This window comes from Centroberyx gerrardi, chromosome 10, assembly GCF_048128805.1.
Source record: "Centroberyx gerrardi isolate f3 chromosome 10, fCenGer3.hap1.cur.20231027, whole genome shotgun sequence".
NCBI classification, from domain to species: Eukaryota; Metazoa; Chordata; class Actinopteri; order Beryciformes; family Berycidae; genus Centroberyx; species Centroberyx gerrardi.
This window is the reverse complement of record NC_136006.1, coordinates 578,235-594,350: the sequence shown is the minus strand read 5'-3', so window position 1 is coordinate 594,350 and position 16,116 is coordinate 578,235. Positions and strand designations below refer to the sequence as shown.

Sequence of the window (16,116 nt, the reverse complement as noted above, 5' to 3'; positions counted from 1 at the left end):
GGCAGCAGAATCTGGGTCCAACATGAAACACATCAAAGAGCAAAAACCAGAGAGAAGGATATACTGTATATAGCAGCACAATAAATAAAGGTAATGCAATAAAAAATGGTGAATAAGACAAGCAGCATCAAGACAGATTTAAAACTCAGCGGTGAAAAAGCAGCAGAATTCAAAAACTCAAAAACAAAACAGAGAAACGACACCTAGCCGGCTAGCTTGACTGACAGGCTGGGTTGTGTAGATTATGTGTTCAGAAAGAATGAGAGCTCGTTAAATGGTTTAAGTTGCAAAGATGCTGGTGTGCTTGACAGTCAGATATGGATCTTTATTAATCCCTTCATAAATATCTGAAGATCCTCTTAAGGAAAGCTATGCTGCCAACAGCTGCATCTATAAAGGTTTTATCACTGGATTATGTAACAGACCAGACCCACCACACAGGCCACACCCACCACACAGACCACACCCACCACACAGGCCACACCCACCACACAGACCACACCCACCACACAGACCACACCCACCACACAGGCCACACCCACCACACAGACCACACCCACCACACAGGCCACACCCACCACACAGACCACACCCACCACACAGACCACATCCACCACACAGACCAGACCCACCACACAGACCACACCCACCACACAGACCACACCCACCAAACAGACCACACCCACCAAACAGACCACACCCACCACACAGACCACACCCACCACGCAGACCACACCCACACCCTGGCGAATGGTGATAATACCTTATATCGTGATATTTTGGCAGCATTTTGATATTATATTTCGGATATCGCCCAAGCCTAGCATGTTGTTGGTATATGTTATACTGTATGTTGTTGTATGTTGTTGTATGTTGTTGTATGTTGTTGTATGTTGATGTATGCTGTTGTATGTTGTTGGCACATTGTTGTGTGTTTGTCTTGATGTTTTCTCTGATAAAACCCTCAGTGTGATAGAGAAACCAAACCAAACTCTCACCTGTCACCAGGAGCTCGGCGGTGCTGGTGGCTTGTCCAGCGCCGTTGGTGGCTCTGACGGAAAACCTCCCGCTGTGTGCGGCGGTCACAGCGGGGATCCTCAGAACAGCGCGGCCGTCGCTGAACGAGATCTGAGCGCCGGGCAGAGCGGCGGCAGAAAGAACCTGGCCATCACGGAACCAGCTCACCTCAGGAACTGGAGAACCTGCAGGAGAGAACAGACCGGAGAACTGAGGATCCAAAACCTGCTGGTGAACTGGTCTAGTAACAAAATACTGGACCTCCAAAATCAGGCTGTTTCTGTCGCCGTGTCTTTAAGGCTCATTAATATTAACGACCCTCCGTTCCGATTGGCTAACCGTTTCGAGAGCGAAACGTGAGACGCCGCGGCCCGGCGGCTACAGGTAGGGAAAACTCTCCGGTAATAAACGATGACGACCGCTCGACCGCTTTGAAAAAAACACTTTGTTAGTCTATTATTTCTTACAGAAATGATAATGAGCGAACCTTTGTGACGCCACAAAGTTACGGAAGTCCAAACGGCTCGTTTAGAGGCTCGCTTTTCTAATATGGATTGTGTGGATTTAGTTTTGATACTTTCACCATGTTTAGATACACATCCAACTCCTTTATCATCACAGAGAGGGAGTCCTGCTTTACATCATATGGACCTTTAAAATGCAGGCTGCTTTCAAGCCAGGTTTCATTCAGCTTGCTTATTAAACCTGAACAGCAGAACACTTGATCTGTCCAGATGGATCCACAACACTGAAGTCCCTTCAGTATAACACTCTGCAGTACAGAAGGTTTTGTCTGAGAACATCTTCGGGTCTTCAGGTCGTTCTCGTCCATCACAGATCTGTCTGGTCTTCCTTCACAGCAGCAGCCTGATGCTGGCCTACATCCCTGATTCATACAAGAGCTGCAACTAACCATTATTTTCATTAAATTAAATGACTAAAATGATTAATCGATTATCAAAATTATTTTAATATTTTATATTATAGAATTTTCTGTCAATCGACTAATCGATTAATCAACTAATAGTTTCAACACTAGTTCACAGTTCAGGTCGGTCTGGTTGAGCTGAACTGAAAACAGCAGCAGGCTGTCAGCGAAGAAAACCACAGTGCTGCAGAGCCGAGGGGAAGTCAGTTCAGATCAGATCAGATCAGTTCAGTTCAGTTCAGTTCAGATCAGATCAGATCAGATCAGTTCAGTTCAGTTCAGTTCAGATCAGATCAGATCAGTTCAGTTCAGATCAGTTCAGTTCAGATCAGATCAGTTCAGTTCAGTTCAGATCAGATCAGATCAGATCAGATCAGATCAGTTCAGATCAGATCAGATCAGATCAGATCAGTTCAGTTCAGTTCAGATCAGATCAGATCAGATCAGATCAGATCAGTTCAGTTCAGTTCAGTTCAGACCAGATCAGTTCAGTTCAGTTCAGTTCAGTTCAGTTCAGACCAGATCAGTTCAGTTCAGATCAGATCAGATCAGTTCAGATCAGATCAGATCAGTTCAGTTCAGTTCAGTTCAGACCAGATCAGTTCAGTTCAGATCAGTTCAGTTCAGATTGGATCAGTTCAGTTCAGATCAGATCAGTTCAGTTCAGATCAGTTCAGTTCAGTTCAGTTCAGATTGGATCAGATCAGATCAGTTCAGTTCAGTTCAGATCAGATCAGATCAGATCAGTTCAGTTCAGTTCAGATCAGTTCAGTTCAGTTCAGTTCAGTTCAGATCAGATCAGATCAGATCAGATCAGTTCAGTTCAGTTCAGATCAGTTCAGACCAGATCAGTTCAGTTCAGTTCAGATCAGATCAGATCAGTTCAGATCAGATCAGATCAGTTCAGTTCAGTTCAGTTCAGACCAGATCAGTTCAGTTCAGATTGGATCAGTTCAGTTCAGTTCAGTTCAGTTCAGATTGGATCAGAGTGAACTCAAACTGAACAACACTGCCACAGATCTGGGATCAGCTTAATCTAACTCTGTCCTGACTGAACCTCAGTTAGAACAAGACTGAACTGACCTCAGGACAGTTGGATAAAGGAAACTTCATCCAACTCCTGAACATCAAAAGAGTTTCTCTCCATTTGAAAAGTGTGACGTCTATTAAAGTAAAACTCTCTGCTGAATATTAAAGTTATTGGTTAAAAACAGCACCATGTCATCTGTATTTCTACCTGCTGAGGTGAAGGTAGCATCAGGTATCATTTTCCAGAAAGTATTTATACTGTATCATTATGGAGTTAAATATTTCAGAACAGAAAGCTTCTTACCACTAACTTGAGCCTCAAACGTTGCGGCACTACCCTCAAGTGCCACAACGCTTTGCAGCGGCTGTGTGAATGTTGGCGCCTGTGTTGACATGTTGGTCGGCACCCTGGAGACAAACAACAAACAAACAAACAAAAGGTCAGAAAACAGCAAAAAACAGTCAAGACTCTTCTAGATTCATGAATCAACGCAGCAACAAACAGAAGAAAATCCATATGACACAAAGTAGACTTTTCTTCCTTCATCAAATCTAATTCAGTCTTCCCTCCCTCTCTCCTGCTGTCGGGTCTGTAACTGTCTGTAACTGTCTGTAACTGTCTGTAACTGTCTGTAACTGTCTGTAACTGTCTGTAACTGTCTGTAACTGTGACCCAGCTGATCTGAACAGGGATGGAAAATAAACCCAACACTGTTCACCCTGATGACTCTTCATGCTGACAGTGACTGTGTTTCTTTCTTTATTTTTTACACAGTGAAACAATCGTTCCACCAACAGAACACACAAGTGAAGAAATTGTGCGGGTGAGATAAAAAAAACAAACCCCTACAGGCTTGTGACGGGTCGCACCGAACGGACAAGACAGAACAAAACAACAATAAAGCAATTAAACCAATAAAGTAAACAACAGGCAGAACAACAGGCAGAACACATCACAGCTGCTGGGAAACGTCTCAGACTGTCTGTCCAGCAGCAGTCCATCTGTCTATCCAGGTTTATTTATATCTGATTTATATCTGATTTATATCCTCTGAGTCCTGATCAGCCTGAGCTGCTCTGTCACTGCAGAAGGTCCAGCTGCTGAACACTGAACACTGAACTGAACTGAACACTGAACTGAACACTGAACTGAACTGAACACTGAACTGAACTGAACACTGAACTGAACTGAACTGAACTGAACACTGAACTGAACACTGAACTGAACACTGAACTGAACTGAACACTGAACTGAACACTGAACTGAACACTGAACTGAACTGAACACTGAACTGAACACTGAACTGAACACTGAACTGAACTGAACACTGAACTGAACACTGAACTGAACACTGAACTGAACTGAACTGAACACTGAACTGAACTGAACACTGAACTGAACTGAACACTGAACTGAACACTGAACTGAACTGAACTGAACACTGAACTGGACTGAACTGAACACTGAACTGGACTGAACTGAACACTGAACTGAACTGAACACTGAACTGAACACTGAACTGAACTGAACACTGAACTGAACTGAACACTGAACTGGACTGAACTGAACACTGAACTGGACTGAACTGAACACTGAACTGAACTGAACACTGAACTGAACACTGAACTGGACTGAAAACTGAACTGAACACTGAACTGAACTGGACTGAAAACTGAACTGAACTGGACTGAACACTGAACTGGACTGAACTGAACACTGAACTGAACTGAACACTGAACTGAACACTGAACTGGACTGAAAACTGAACTGAACACTGAACTGAACTGGACTGAACACTGAACTGGACTGAACTGAACACTGAACTGAACACTGAACTGGACTGAAAACTGAACTGAACACTGAACTGAACTGGACTGAAAACTGAACTGAACTGGACTGAACACTGAACTGAACACTGCAGGCTGAGCAGCCAGGTGAGAAACACAAGAGGATTTAAACTTTTTAAACACAAACCAGCTGATGAACAGCAGCAGGATGCTGAGTCTGACCAACACACAGCTGACTGAGGGCTCTCTTCTCTCTCTCTCTCTCTCTCTCCCTCTCTCTCTCTCTCTCTCTCTCTCTCTCTCTCTCTCTCTGTCTCTCTGTCTCTCTCTCTCTCTCTCCACCACTCATTACCCAGCAGCTGTCTCTCTGGCCCGGTGTCAAACCCTAAATCTCTTCACACAGATCAGCTCACAGTTTGTCCTGACGGGAAATGTCAGGAGTCAAAGTTTGAGTCTTATAAAAACACTGATTTGAAGAATCCACAGCTGCTGCTGGTTCTTCACCTCCACTCTTCTTCCTCTTTCCAAGCCAACGCTAAACCACAAAATCCATTTTGACTGACAGACGTCAATTAATTTAAGTTTTGAGCAGAAATAAGAAAGATATATTCACTACCAGTCAAAAGTTTTTAAACACCTGACTGAATGTTCTGTTTCATTCTCTTTCTTTCAATCATTTTATTTATTATTACAATAATATACGGACAATTCATTCTCTTACAGCATTTTAATCTAAAGGCTTGAAATGAGTTTCTTAGTCAAATATAAATAGTGAAGTTGATCCTATGTATGAATTTCTTTCCAAAGCCTTTGTCTTTCCATCAAGGCAAAGAATCTAAAATATAAGTATATTAATATAGTTTTATATAATGTTATATAATATAGTTTGGATTTGTTTGACACTTTTTTGGTCACTGCATAATTCAATTTGTATTTCATAGTTTTGATGTTTTTACTGTTATTCTAAAATGTGGAAAATAGTAAAAATAAAGAAAAATATGGTGTTTAAAAACTTTTGACTGGTAGTGTATAAATGTGCATATTTTAGTACTTTTTTTTTTCAAACACTTTTGCTCCAGAGAGTTTAGGATAAGATAAGATTGCACTGTATTATTTATCTATGTATCCTCTAGGGATCAATAATCAATGTCTCTATAGTTTTATATTATGTACATTACTTTTATTTATCTTATTACCTCTTCTCTTTTATTATCTTCTGTACTTGTTTTCCCTTTTCTGCCAGCTGCTGCTGTGGCACCTGGATTTCCCCAAAGGGATTAATAAAGTGATATCTTACCTTATCTTATCTTACCTTATCTTATCTTATAAAGTGTAATCTTATTTTATCTTAAACTCTCTGGAGCAAAAGTGTTTGTCGAGACGGAAAAGCCTGTAACAGAATATTCAGCTGTACTTTCTTATTCTGGTCCTAACAGTTGTGTTTCCTCCTCAGTGACATTATAAACCAGACTCTCTGTCCTCTGAGCTGCTGTCTGCCCCAGCTCTCATGGACCAGGATCTGTCTGCTATGTTTAGACCTGTACAGACCAGCAGGAAACACATTACATATTTAGACGATGCATAACTGAACTGTGAATATCAAACATAAGCAGCAGAGAATCCATATGTACCAGATAATGCTTTATTTTTATCATTTACAGCAGAAGACACCTGGTGAACTTCCACTGTTAAACTCTATGGAGCCTCATCTCCAATATGATTTGTCCAAAGCTGGGAGACAGTGAACCAATAATGTCATGAATTTGTTTTCCTACAGTAATATTGTCTCTGCTCGGCCTGATGAATCGCTTCATAGCAACACAACAAACAACAAACAACAAACAACAAACAACAAACAACAAACAACAAACACCGTCAACACTTCAGCAGAATAATGAATCTGAACAGCAGATCTGATCCGGCTGACAGACTGAAGATTAAACACAGTTAGACCTCCAGCTGCTTCTGCTCATCATCACCCCCCCCCCCCCCAACACACACACACACACACACACACACACACACACACACCTCCTCCAGTGACTCAGTATGACCCCCCCCCCCCCCCCCCCCCCCCGACACCTTCAGCCACTGAGAAAACAACCTGAGCCTGAAGCAGGAAGAAGAGACAGACAGAGGAGATCAGAACCAGGTCTGGGTTTTGACAAACCGTCTCTCAGCCAGAAGTGAGAGGGACTGACTGCTGCAGTGAGGGAGAGCGGTTTGGTTTGGACAGTGAAGAAGAAGAAACTCAGATGTTTCTTCTTCTGCAAACTGAATCCTGGATCACAGCAGAGTCAGAACAATGTGAGCAGGACACTTCACTTCCGACAGATCCGTCCATAATGGAGGCTGTAACACAAGTCAGGACACTAAAAATAACCCCCCCCCCCCCCCCCCCGCCCTCCTGCTTGATTGACAGCCACCATGTGGCACATAGCTGGAGGTGCAACTGATAGCCCCGCTGCTGATTCCCTTAAAAAGACATGGCCACCCAGCTGAGACTCCACTCTAATGCTATCAGCAGCTATTCTGGGACGGCCCAAACCGCTCCGCCGCATATTAACCTTGAAAATGGAAAAACAGCAGCAGCCCTTTAATAAAGTTTTGTTTTCTCAAAAGAAGAAACTGTTGTGTGTAAAGAGTTGAGTACTAAAGCGCCGAGGTCCGGTCAGCTGGAGAAGATCCATCCGAGTCCAACCCAGCTGGACTCCGGTGACCCGGATCCGGACTCTCTGCCGTTAAACCGACCGAAGACACTTACTTGTTTCCACAAGGATGCCCGCAGCGATGGGGCCGGGCCCGACGAGGGCGTCTTCAGAACGATCCTCTTATCCAGAAAACGGTGTCGGAAAATCCAAAGGAGAACAGTCGAGCCTCGAAGGAACCCCAAAAAACAAAACTACACAGAGCGGAGCCGTGTAGTTTTGCTTTTTTCCCGACGCAATCCCTACACCCGAGGCAAGGCTGGGAATGCTCCAACTGCTCAGAAGTGACAATATGGTCGTGTGACTTTTTATACCTCGGCTCCGCAGCGTCACCGCCCAGACCACCGCCCCATTGGTCAGCCCCCGCCCCGGGGCATCATGGGAGGCCGGCAGCCATTTTATGCAACTTCACACCTGTCACTCACTTTACTTAACAAAGTCCAGACAGAAAGGTGGGGGTGGGGGGGGGGGGGGGGGCAGGTTGAGAGACACAGACAGGCAGAAAGACAAGGCTGGAAGATAAATACAGAGACAGATAATAACAAAGACAGACGGTGAGACAGAAAGACAAACACAAGCTGACAGACAGGTGTTGGAGGAGGGAGAGACAGACAGGCTGAGAGACAGACAGACAGACAGACAGGCTGAGAGACAGACAGACAGACAGACAGGCTGAGAGACAGACAGACAGGCTGAGAGACAGACAGACAGACAGACAGACAGACAGACAGATAGACAGGCAGACAGGCAGACAGACAGGCAGACAGGCTGAGAGACAGACAGACAGGCTGGGAGACAGACAGACAGGCTGAGAGACAGACAGACAGGCTGGGAGACAGACAGACAGGCTGAGAGACAGACAGACAGGCTGAGAGACAGACAGACAGGCTGGGAGACAGACAGACAGGCTGGGAGACAGACAGACAGGCTGGGAGACAGACAGACAGGCTGAGAGACAGACAGACAGACAGACAGACCAACAGACAGACAGACAGGCAGACAGACAGACAGGCAGACAGACAGGCTGATAGATGAATTCCTCATGGTGAATCTGATCCTGGGTCAGTCGCCCTGCTCACCACCTCCAGTCTGTTTCTGTCATTCAAATTTAAAACCAGGCAAACTATACAGAACTGATTCAATAAAGCGTTTATAAAACCAGCTGATCTTCCTCCAGTCGACTATAAAACTGTCTGTTGTCCTTTTCACAGACGGCGTCTGTATTTTCCTAAAACTCAACTGACCAGTCAGCACTTCTCAACCTTTCTGTCTTGTGACTTAAAACAAAGTGATGGACGTCAAGTCAGTCAGCAGGCTGGTCTTAGACTCTCAGGTTAGATTAGTCTAATCTAGACTGTCTGTTGCTTAAATATTATATAATATAATATAACAGATTTATTTTGCGGCGGGACAGGTAGCCCCTCCCCCCGGCTAATCTTGAGGTAAGAACTTTGTTTCTATAGCAACCAGTCGGCCTCACCGTCAGAAGTTTAAATCCTGAAGCTGTTTCAGACTAGATGGTGAATCTTTGGTTTTTGGAAAGAGCCTGAAGAAGAGAGAGAGACTTCAGAGAGAGAAACATTAGAGATCTACAGCAAGCAGGAGGCAGCAGGACCGGTCTGCAGCTGGTCTGACTTCAGGTCTCATGTAAGTCTCAGACCGGGTAACAGAGTCCAGCCTGTCTCACGTCCTTCTGATTAGAGGTCAGGTGTGTTCAGCCTCTTGCCTCCCTGCAGGCTGATGCTCCTGTTCCTCTGCAGGGAGCATCAAGCTGGACTGAAACACGCTTTAAACTACAGCTGAAACATATCAACACAACATCTAACTGCCAGTATTTGACACAATATTGCAGTTGTGATTTAAACATTTCATCACAAGTTTTTCTCATCATACATTCTTTATAACTTTAGTTAAAAACTAGACGTCAGTGAGCAGATTTACTGAGTTTGAGTCTGATGAAGGTTTTGATTCTAAAACTCCTTGTTCACAAATCCAGTTTGGACCGAACTCTCTCTGAAGAAACTAAGTACAGACTCTGAGATTTGGAAAATGCAGAAATTCATCTTGCGATTCAGATTTTTTTTTTTTTTCAATTAATTGTTCAGCTCCATTTTAACCACCGGCCCACAGATATTATCTCATCCTGGACTTCTCCTGGCTGGTAATTTCCCATCATCCTCTGTGTGTCATGTCCCTAACCAGCCTACCATGACATCACTGTCCGCTCCTCAGGATGGGAACTTCCCAGCTCCCAATAGGACCTGAACGCCTCATATCTTCATATCTGTCTGTTATCATCACACTGGGGGGGGGGGGGGGGGGGGGTCTGTCCCTGTCAATCAAACTGTCCTCCAGAGGCCTGTCTGTCTCATCACACCTCACTGCTGCAGATGCATCATGTCAACAGATAAACACAGAGACAGATACACTGTAATCTGAAGGTAGAAACACTCTGCCACAAACATCTTAGTGTGATTTCTTCAGCTCAGTGATAAATCCTGTCTGGTTTTCTGGAGATCAATATCTGCTCTATAACCAATAAATATCAGCTTCACTCAGATCACAACAGAAACCTCATCTACCGGTTTAACTGCTGATGGTTTCTATGGGATTCAACTCGATTCAACTGTCCCGGTTAGGACCAAATCCTCTACCAGCTGATCATGTCGGACCAGTTAAACCCAGTATGACCAGTTACACCAGTGGACAGAAAGCGTTTTAACGGACAAACTGATGAAGCATCAGTACAAACCTAAACACTGTGGCTCTGACTCCGACACACAGCTAACTGTCACCGCCAAGCTCCGTGAAGTTTGTTTATTATTTGTCTGTACTGGAGTTTCCGTTAAGGATCCTACAGCTTTAATACAAACACCAAAACTCACCTGTCAGTTCCATGTTCACTGTAGTTTGTTGTTTCCAGGCCTCCAGGGGCCTGTACTACGATCAGGATTTGGGGTTAGCGAGGTAACTTCAGGTTTAACCCTGGCTTTTCCGTCTCACGAAGGTGGTTCACTTCTAACCGGGGTAGATCACCATGGTAACTGATGCTGCACGGCTAACCTGCTCCGGAGCAGGTTCAGTTCAGGGTATCGGATCAAAACGTATGAAAGGCCTTCTGACCAATCAGCTCTCTGGAAACAGGGAGTCACCATTCCTACAGGATCCCGATATGGACAAATATACAAATGAAAATCCCAATAAAAAACTGAAACCTGTTAGTCTATTTTTGAATGAACAGACAGTAAGAAGTGCTGTTCAGGGCGACGTGTTTACAGACCAGTAGAATCACGTTGTTTTCCATGATAACTTATTATATCGGAGATATAGCAGGTAGGCTGCTTAACTGACCATATTATTAATGGATTAAAGTTACTGTTGCATATATTAATTGCGCTGACTTTATTTAACTGGATTCCCGACAGTGTTTGGTTCAATGTCGGCTATTCATATTCCATTACCGCAGCCCCGAAGAACATGAGGCCGACTTTATGAATAGAAAATCTTTTTACAGCCTCAATGTGTCCACAAACTATTTTATCAATGGAAAATATGCCCACTGTGTCCTAATGACGGGGCAGTTCCTCCAGTAATCCTCTCTAGCCTTGGAAGCAGAAACAACTTTTACTTTTCGCGGTTATGTTTTGTAATGCTGACAGTTATTCATTATAGGACTTTGTTCTTCTTGAGAGGAGAACACAATGTTAGTAGCTTTCCGATACCCATGTGTTGAAAATGTCAGCAGGAAATATTAGGGCTTATATCATCCTATAATTAGGTCTATTGTTTATGGCTTTTATTGTTTGATTAGCCTATTTTATTATTTTCGCCTATTTTTAGGCTATTACTTATTTTTATAGTTTTGCGCTTATATTCCGTGTCCTTTTCCCCGCTGAATCATATTACTTTTGCTGCACAACTATCTAATTTCCCCACGGGGATCAGTAGTTTCATCTTATCTTATCTGAATTGTCTGATCTGGATCTGTCTGTTGCATGTGATTGGCTATTTGTTACAAACCCCGCCTCTTTCATGTGAACGCGCTCATAGCTGACAGGTAAATCCTGGGTTGACAGAGCCGGTTGATAACAGCTACGAGAGACCGGTTATCAGGATCACCATGTTAGGTTTAGTGAAGCCGGCTGACTCAAACATACCCTGACTTTGTTGAACTTGCTTCGTACTACAGGCCCCAGCTGCTGGACTGCTTAGGCTAACTTTACCTACAGACTAACTATATATGCAGGCTAACTTTACCTGTAGGCTAACTTTACCTACAGACTAACTATATATGCAGGCTAACTTTACCTGTAGGCTAACTTTACCTACAGACTAACTATATATGCAGGCTAACTTTACCTGCAGGCTAACTTTACCTGTAGGCTAACTTTACCTACAGACTAACTATATATGCAGGCTAACTTTACCTGTAGGCTGACTTTACCTGCAGACTAACTATATATGCAGGCTAACTTTACCTGTAGGCTAACTTTACCTGCAGACTAACTATATATGCAGGCTAACTTTACCTGTAGGCTGACTTTACCTGCAGACTAACTATATATGCAGGCTAACTTTACCTGTAGGCTGACTTTACCTGCAGACTAACTATATATGCAGGCTAACTTTACCTGTAGGCTAACTTTACCTGCAGACTAACTATATATGCAGGCTAACTTTACCTGTAGGCTAACTTTACCTGCAGGCTAACTTTACCTGCAGACTAACTATATATGCAGGCTAACTTTACCTGCAGGCTAACTTTAGCTGCAGACTAACTATATATGCAGGCTAACTTTACCTGCAGACTAACCTTATATGCAGGCTAACTTTACCTGTAGGCTAACTTTAGCTGTAGGCTAACTTTACCTGCAGGCTAACTTTACCTGCAGGCTAACTTGAACACGGGAGGGTAGCTAACGTTATCTTAACCTTTGCATTAAATAATCCCAGTGGCTTGTTAAATTCTTTTTTCAAAACAAAATTCCCACCAATAAAATATCATAAACTATTCGAAAAATATCTAGAAACACTACTCTGTTTTTATCTTGAGCCTCTGCTGTTATCAGTCAGCAGGAATTAAACAAATGTAAAATATGAAATGTGAAAACACAACTAGCTCTGAAATAGACACCACACGTTTAAAACACTGTACAGATAAATACAGTGGTTTGTATCTGTGACCCACTATTTGAAAATGTATTTAATCATCAAACTCTTATTTGATCTGAAGAGGAAGGAGAAAAAAAAAAAGTAGGAAAAAAAATAGATTCAGTCTATATTTTCACATACAAACTTTTATTTTGAAGGCTGAATGCCCCAGCTGGAAGTCTTCTTCTTGGTTATTCAGGCTAGCTTAACACATCTAGCAGCTGTTTCCTTGGTGATTTACAGGCTGGATAGTTTACATGCTTTCTCAATACAGATACAAATGATTTATTAAAGTGTGAGTTGTATTTTCTGTCCATTTGGACAGCTGAGTCAGTCTGTCCTGACTGGAAACAGACCGAACCTTTTTAGAAGAACTGTCTGTGAACAAATCAGATATGAATTTCAGGCCTTATAGTACACACAGTACACAAGAGCTAGGATATTTAATATATTTTATTGTTTGTCCATGCATTTCATACAGCAGCTTATCAGGAAACTTTATGCTTTCTATCAGGATCCACTGAGCACTGATCCATTTATTTTCTAGACAAAATCCTCAGCGGTCGACTCAAAGCGGTGAAACACTTCTGACCTCATCAGAGGTCAGCTGACCTCATCAGAGGTCAGCTGACCTCCTGTCTGCCAGCAGGGACTCAGCCTGCTTCTGATTCAAGCTGAGTTAATGAGCTGTTTACCAGACCTTTATTTATTTTTCTCTGAGCTCTCTTCTCTTCATGCCAATAGTTGATTTGAATTGAATTGAATTATTTGACCACTTTTTAATTATTTAATTATCTTTACTCCGACTTTGAGCATAATGAATCAGAGCATGGTGTTTACATGGCTCCACCTCACATTACTGCTTTAATCACATTATTGATTATCGGTGTGCATGTAAACGTAGCTAACGCTGATGCTGATGTCTCTATCAGAACAGTTTTGGTGCTCCGGTCTGATCCAGATCAAACCTGTGATCATAACAGAGCGAGACGAGACTCCAAAACAAAACTCATACGTCAGATGAGCAGATGATAAGTGATGCACAGGACAAACAGCCCAATATGACTTTATTCAACACAAACAACTAGTACATCTACTGAAGGGAATTAGACAAATAAGTGTTTACTTCACTGTCTGGACTTGGATAAAATAATAATTGAATGAACTTGAATAAACATGAGGAGCGCTGGGTTTATGATCTGGCAGATTTCAAAGACAAATCAAACACAACATGACTAATTCAAATACAGTATTTGAAACCAGATTCAAATATATTTTCAGCAGATGAGCAGAGAGAGAAAACCTCTACATGTTAACTGAACATCTGAACAGTTTGAATGCAGCCTGACTGCAGACTGCAGTTCAGCATCACTTCATTAACACCCATCATTATCAATACCAGATATTACTACTAATTACTAATTCATCATCAATATTTCATTCAGAGATGTTTGAACAAGATAGACAAAGACAGAATTTATCCAACAAATGAGAAATCCACAGAGTCCCTCTCAATCTTTAAGAGAAGGCTGAAGACCTTTAGAGCTCTTTACAACGCCTTCTCACCTCATGGACTGTGTAATAAAACATTAAAAAAACTCTTTATCTGCCTCTACGCTCTGTCTCTATTCTGTCTCTATTCTGTCTCTATTCTGTCTCTATTCTGTCTCTATTCTGTCTCCATGTCTCTGTCTCTATTCTGTCTCTATTCTGTCTCCATGTCTCTGTCTCTATGTCTCTGTCTCTATTCTGTCTCTATTCTCTGTCTCTATTCTGTCTCTATTCTGTCTCTATTCTGTCTCTATTCTGTCTCTATTCTGTCTCTATGTCTCTGTCTCTATTCTGTCTCTATTCTGTCTCTATTCTGTCTCTATTCTGTCTCTATTCTGTCTCTATGTCTCTGTCTCTATTCTGTCTCTATTCTGTCTCTATTCTGTCTCCATCTCTCTGTCTCTATTCTGTCTCTATTCTGTCTCCATGTCTCTGTCTCTATGTCTCTGTCTCTATTCTGTCTCTATTCTCTGTCTCTATTCTGTCTCTATTCTCTGTCTCTATTCTGTCTCTATTCTGTCTCTATGTCTCTGTCTCTATTCTGTCTCTATTCTGTCTCTATGTCTCTGTCTCTATTCTGTCTCTATTCTGTCTCTATTCTGTCTCTATTCTGTCTCCATGTCTCTGTCTCTATTCTGTCTCTATTCTGTCTCTATTCTGTCTCTATTCTGTCTCTATTCTGTCTCCATGTCTCTGTCTCTATTCTGTCTCTATTCTGTCTCTATTCTGTCTCCATGTCTCTGTCTCTATTCTGTCTCTATTCTGTCTCCATGTCTCTGTCTCTATGTCTCTGTCTCTATTCTGTCTCTATTCTCTGTCTCTATTCTCTGTCTCTATTCTGTCTCTATTCTCTGTCTCTATTCTGTCTCTATTCTGTCTCTATTCTGTCTCTATGTCTTTGTCTCTATTCTCTGTCTCTATTCTCTGTCTCTGTCTCTGTCTCTATTCTGTCTCCATGTCTCTGCCTCTATGTCTCTGTCTCTATTCTCTGTCTCCATGTCTCTGTCTCTATGTCTCTGTCTCTATGTCTCTGTCTCTATGTCTCTGTCTCTATTCTGTCTCCATGTCTCTGTCTCTATATCTCTGTCTCTATTCTGTCTCTATTCTGTCTCTATTCTGTCTCTATTCTCTGTCTCTATTCTCTGTCTCTCTGCCTCGTGGCTCCTCTGTCCTGTTGGACCAGATCTGATCTTCATGGCTCTTCCTCTCGTTGTTCTCTCTGACTAGATCCTTGCTTGTGTTGTATTAAATCTCATGTGTACGTCACTTTGGATAAAAGTGTCTGCAGATGGGAAATTGTAAATTATAAATGTGTGAGCGATGTGAAGGAAAACCTGACTGGATCTGAAGCTCAGACTGGCTTCTAAACATGAAGGAGAGGAAAGACGATGACTGACTGTGTTCAGTCACCTGGTTTCAGTCCGGTCTGCTCTGCTAAAGCTTTCACTGCTTTAAGGCATTTCTGCTTTGTTTGGAAGTAAATAGTGAAGAGGAAAAAAGACGCTGCTAGCTCCAAGCTAACTAGCTGCTAGCTACATGCTAACTAGCTCTATGCTAACTAGCTGCTACATGCTAACTAGAAACAGACCAGAGAGACCAACATCAAATCTGAACAAATCCCTTAATAAAATAAATATTATGACAGGGTGCACAGTGATGACTCAGGGGATAAAAACTTCATTATTCACTTAGCATTCGATCCCAAAACAGCTTCATCCAGGGACATCCAAGGCAACAGGTAGAGATAGTGTGTGTGTGTGTGTGTGTGTGTGTGTGTGTGTATTACTCAGTGTTAAGTGCCAAAGGTGCTCCATCCAGGGTGTTTAGTCTCTGTGTTAGGTGTATATGTGTGTGTGTTAGGTGTGTTAGTGTGTGTGTTAGGTGTGTTAGTGTGTGTGTGTCAGGTGTGTGTGCATGTGTGTGTGTGTGTGTGTGTGTGTGTGT

At 42.6% G+C, this 16,116-nt stretch overlaps 1 protein-coding gene across 1 annotated transcript in view; it reads right to left on the bottom strand.

Annotated features, from left to right (window-relative positions):
- Positions 1-3,369, bottom strand: part of ttn.2 (titin, tandem duplicate 2) — a 234,276-nt gene extending 230,907 nt beyond the window's left edge. The window contains exons 1-2 of the mRNA XM_078286142.1: positions 3,279-3,369; positions 999-1,202 (exon numbers count right to left, since the gene is read on the bottom strand). Coding sequence (XP_078142268.1) covers positions 999-1,202; positions 3,279-3,369 — 295 coding nt within the window. The remainder of the gene's footprint in view (positions 1-998; positions 1,203-3,278) is intronic.
- Between the last annotated feature and the right edge of the window lie 12,747 nt (positions 3,370-16,116).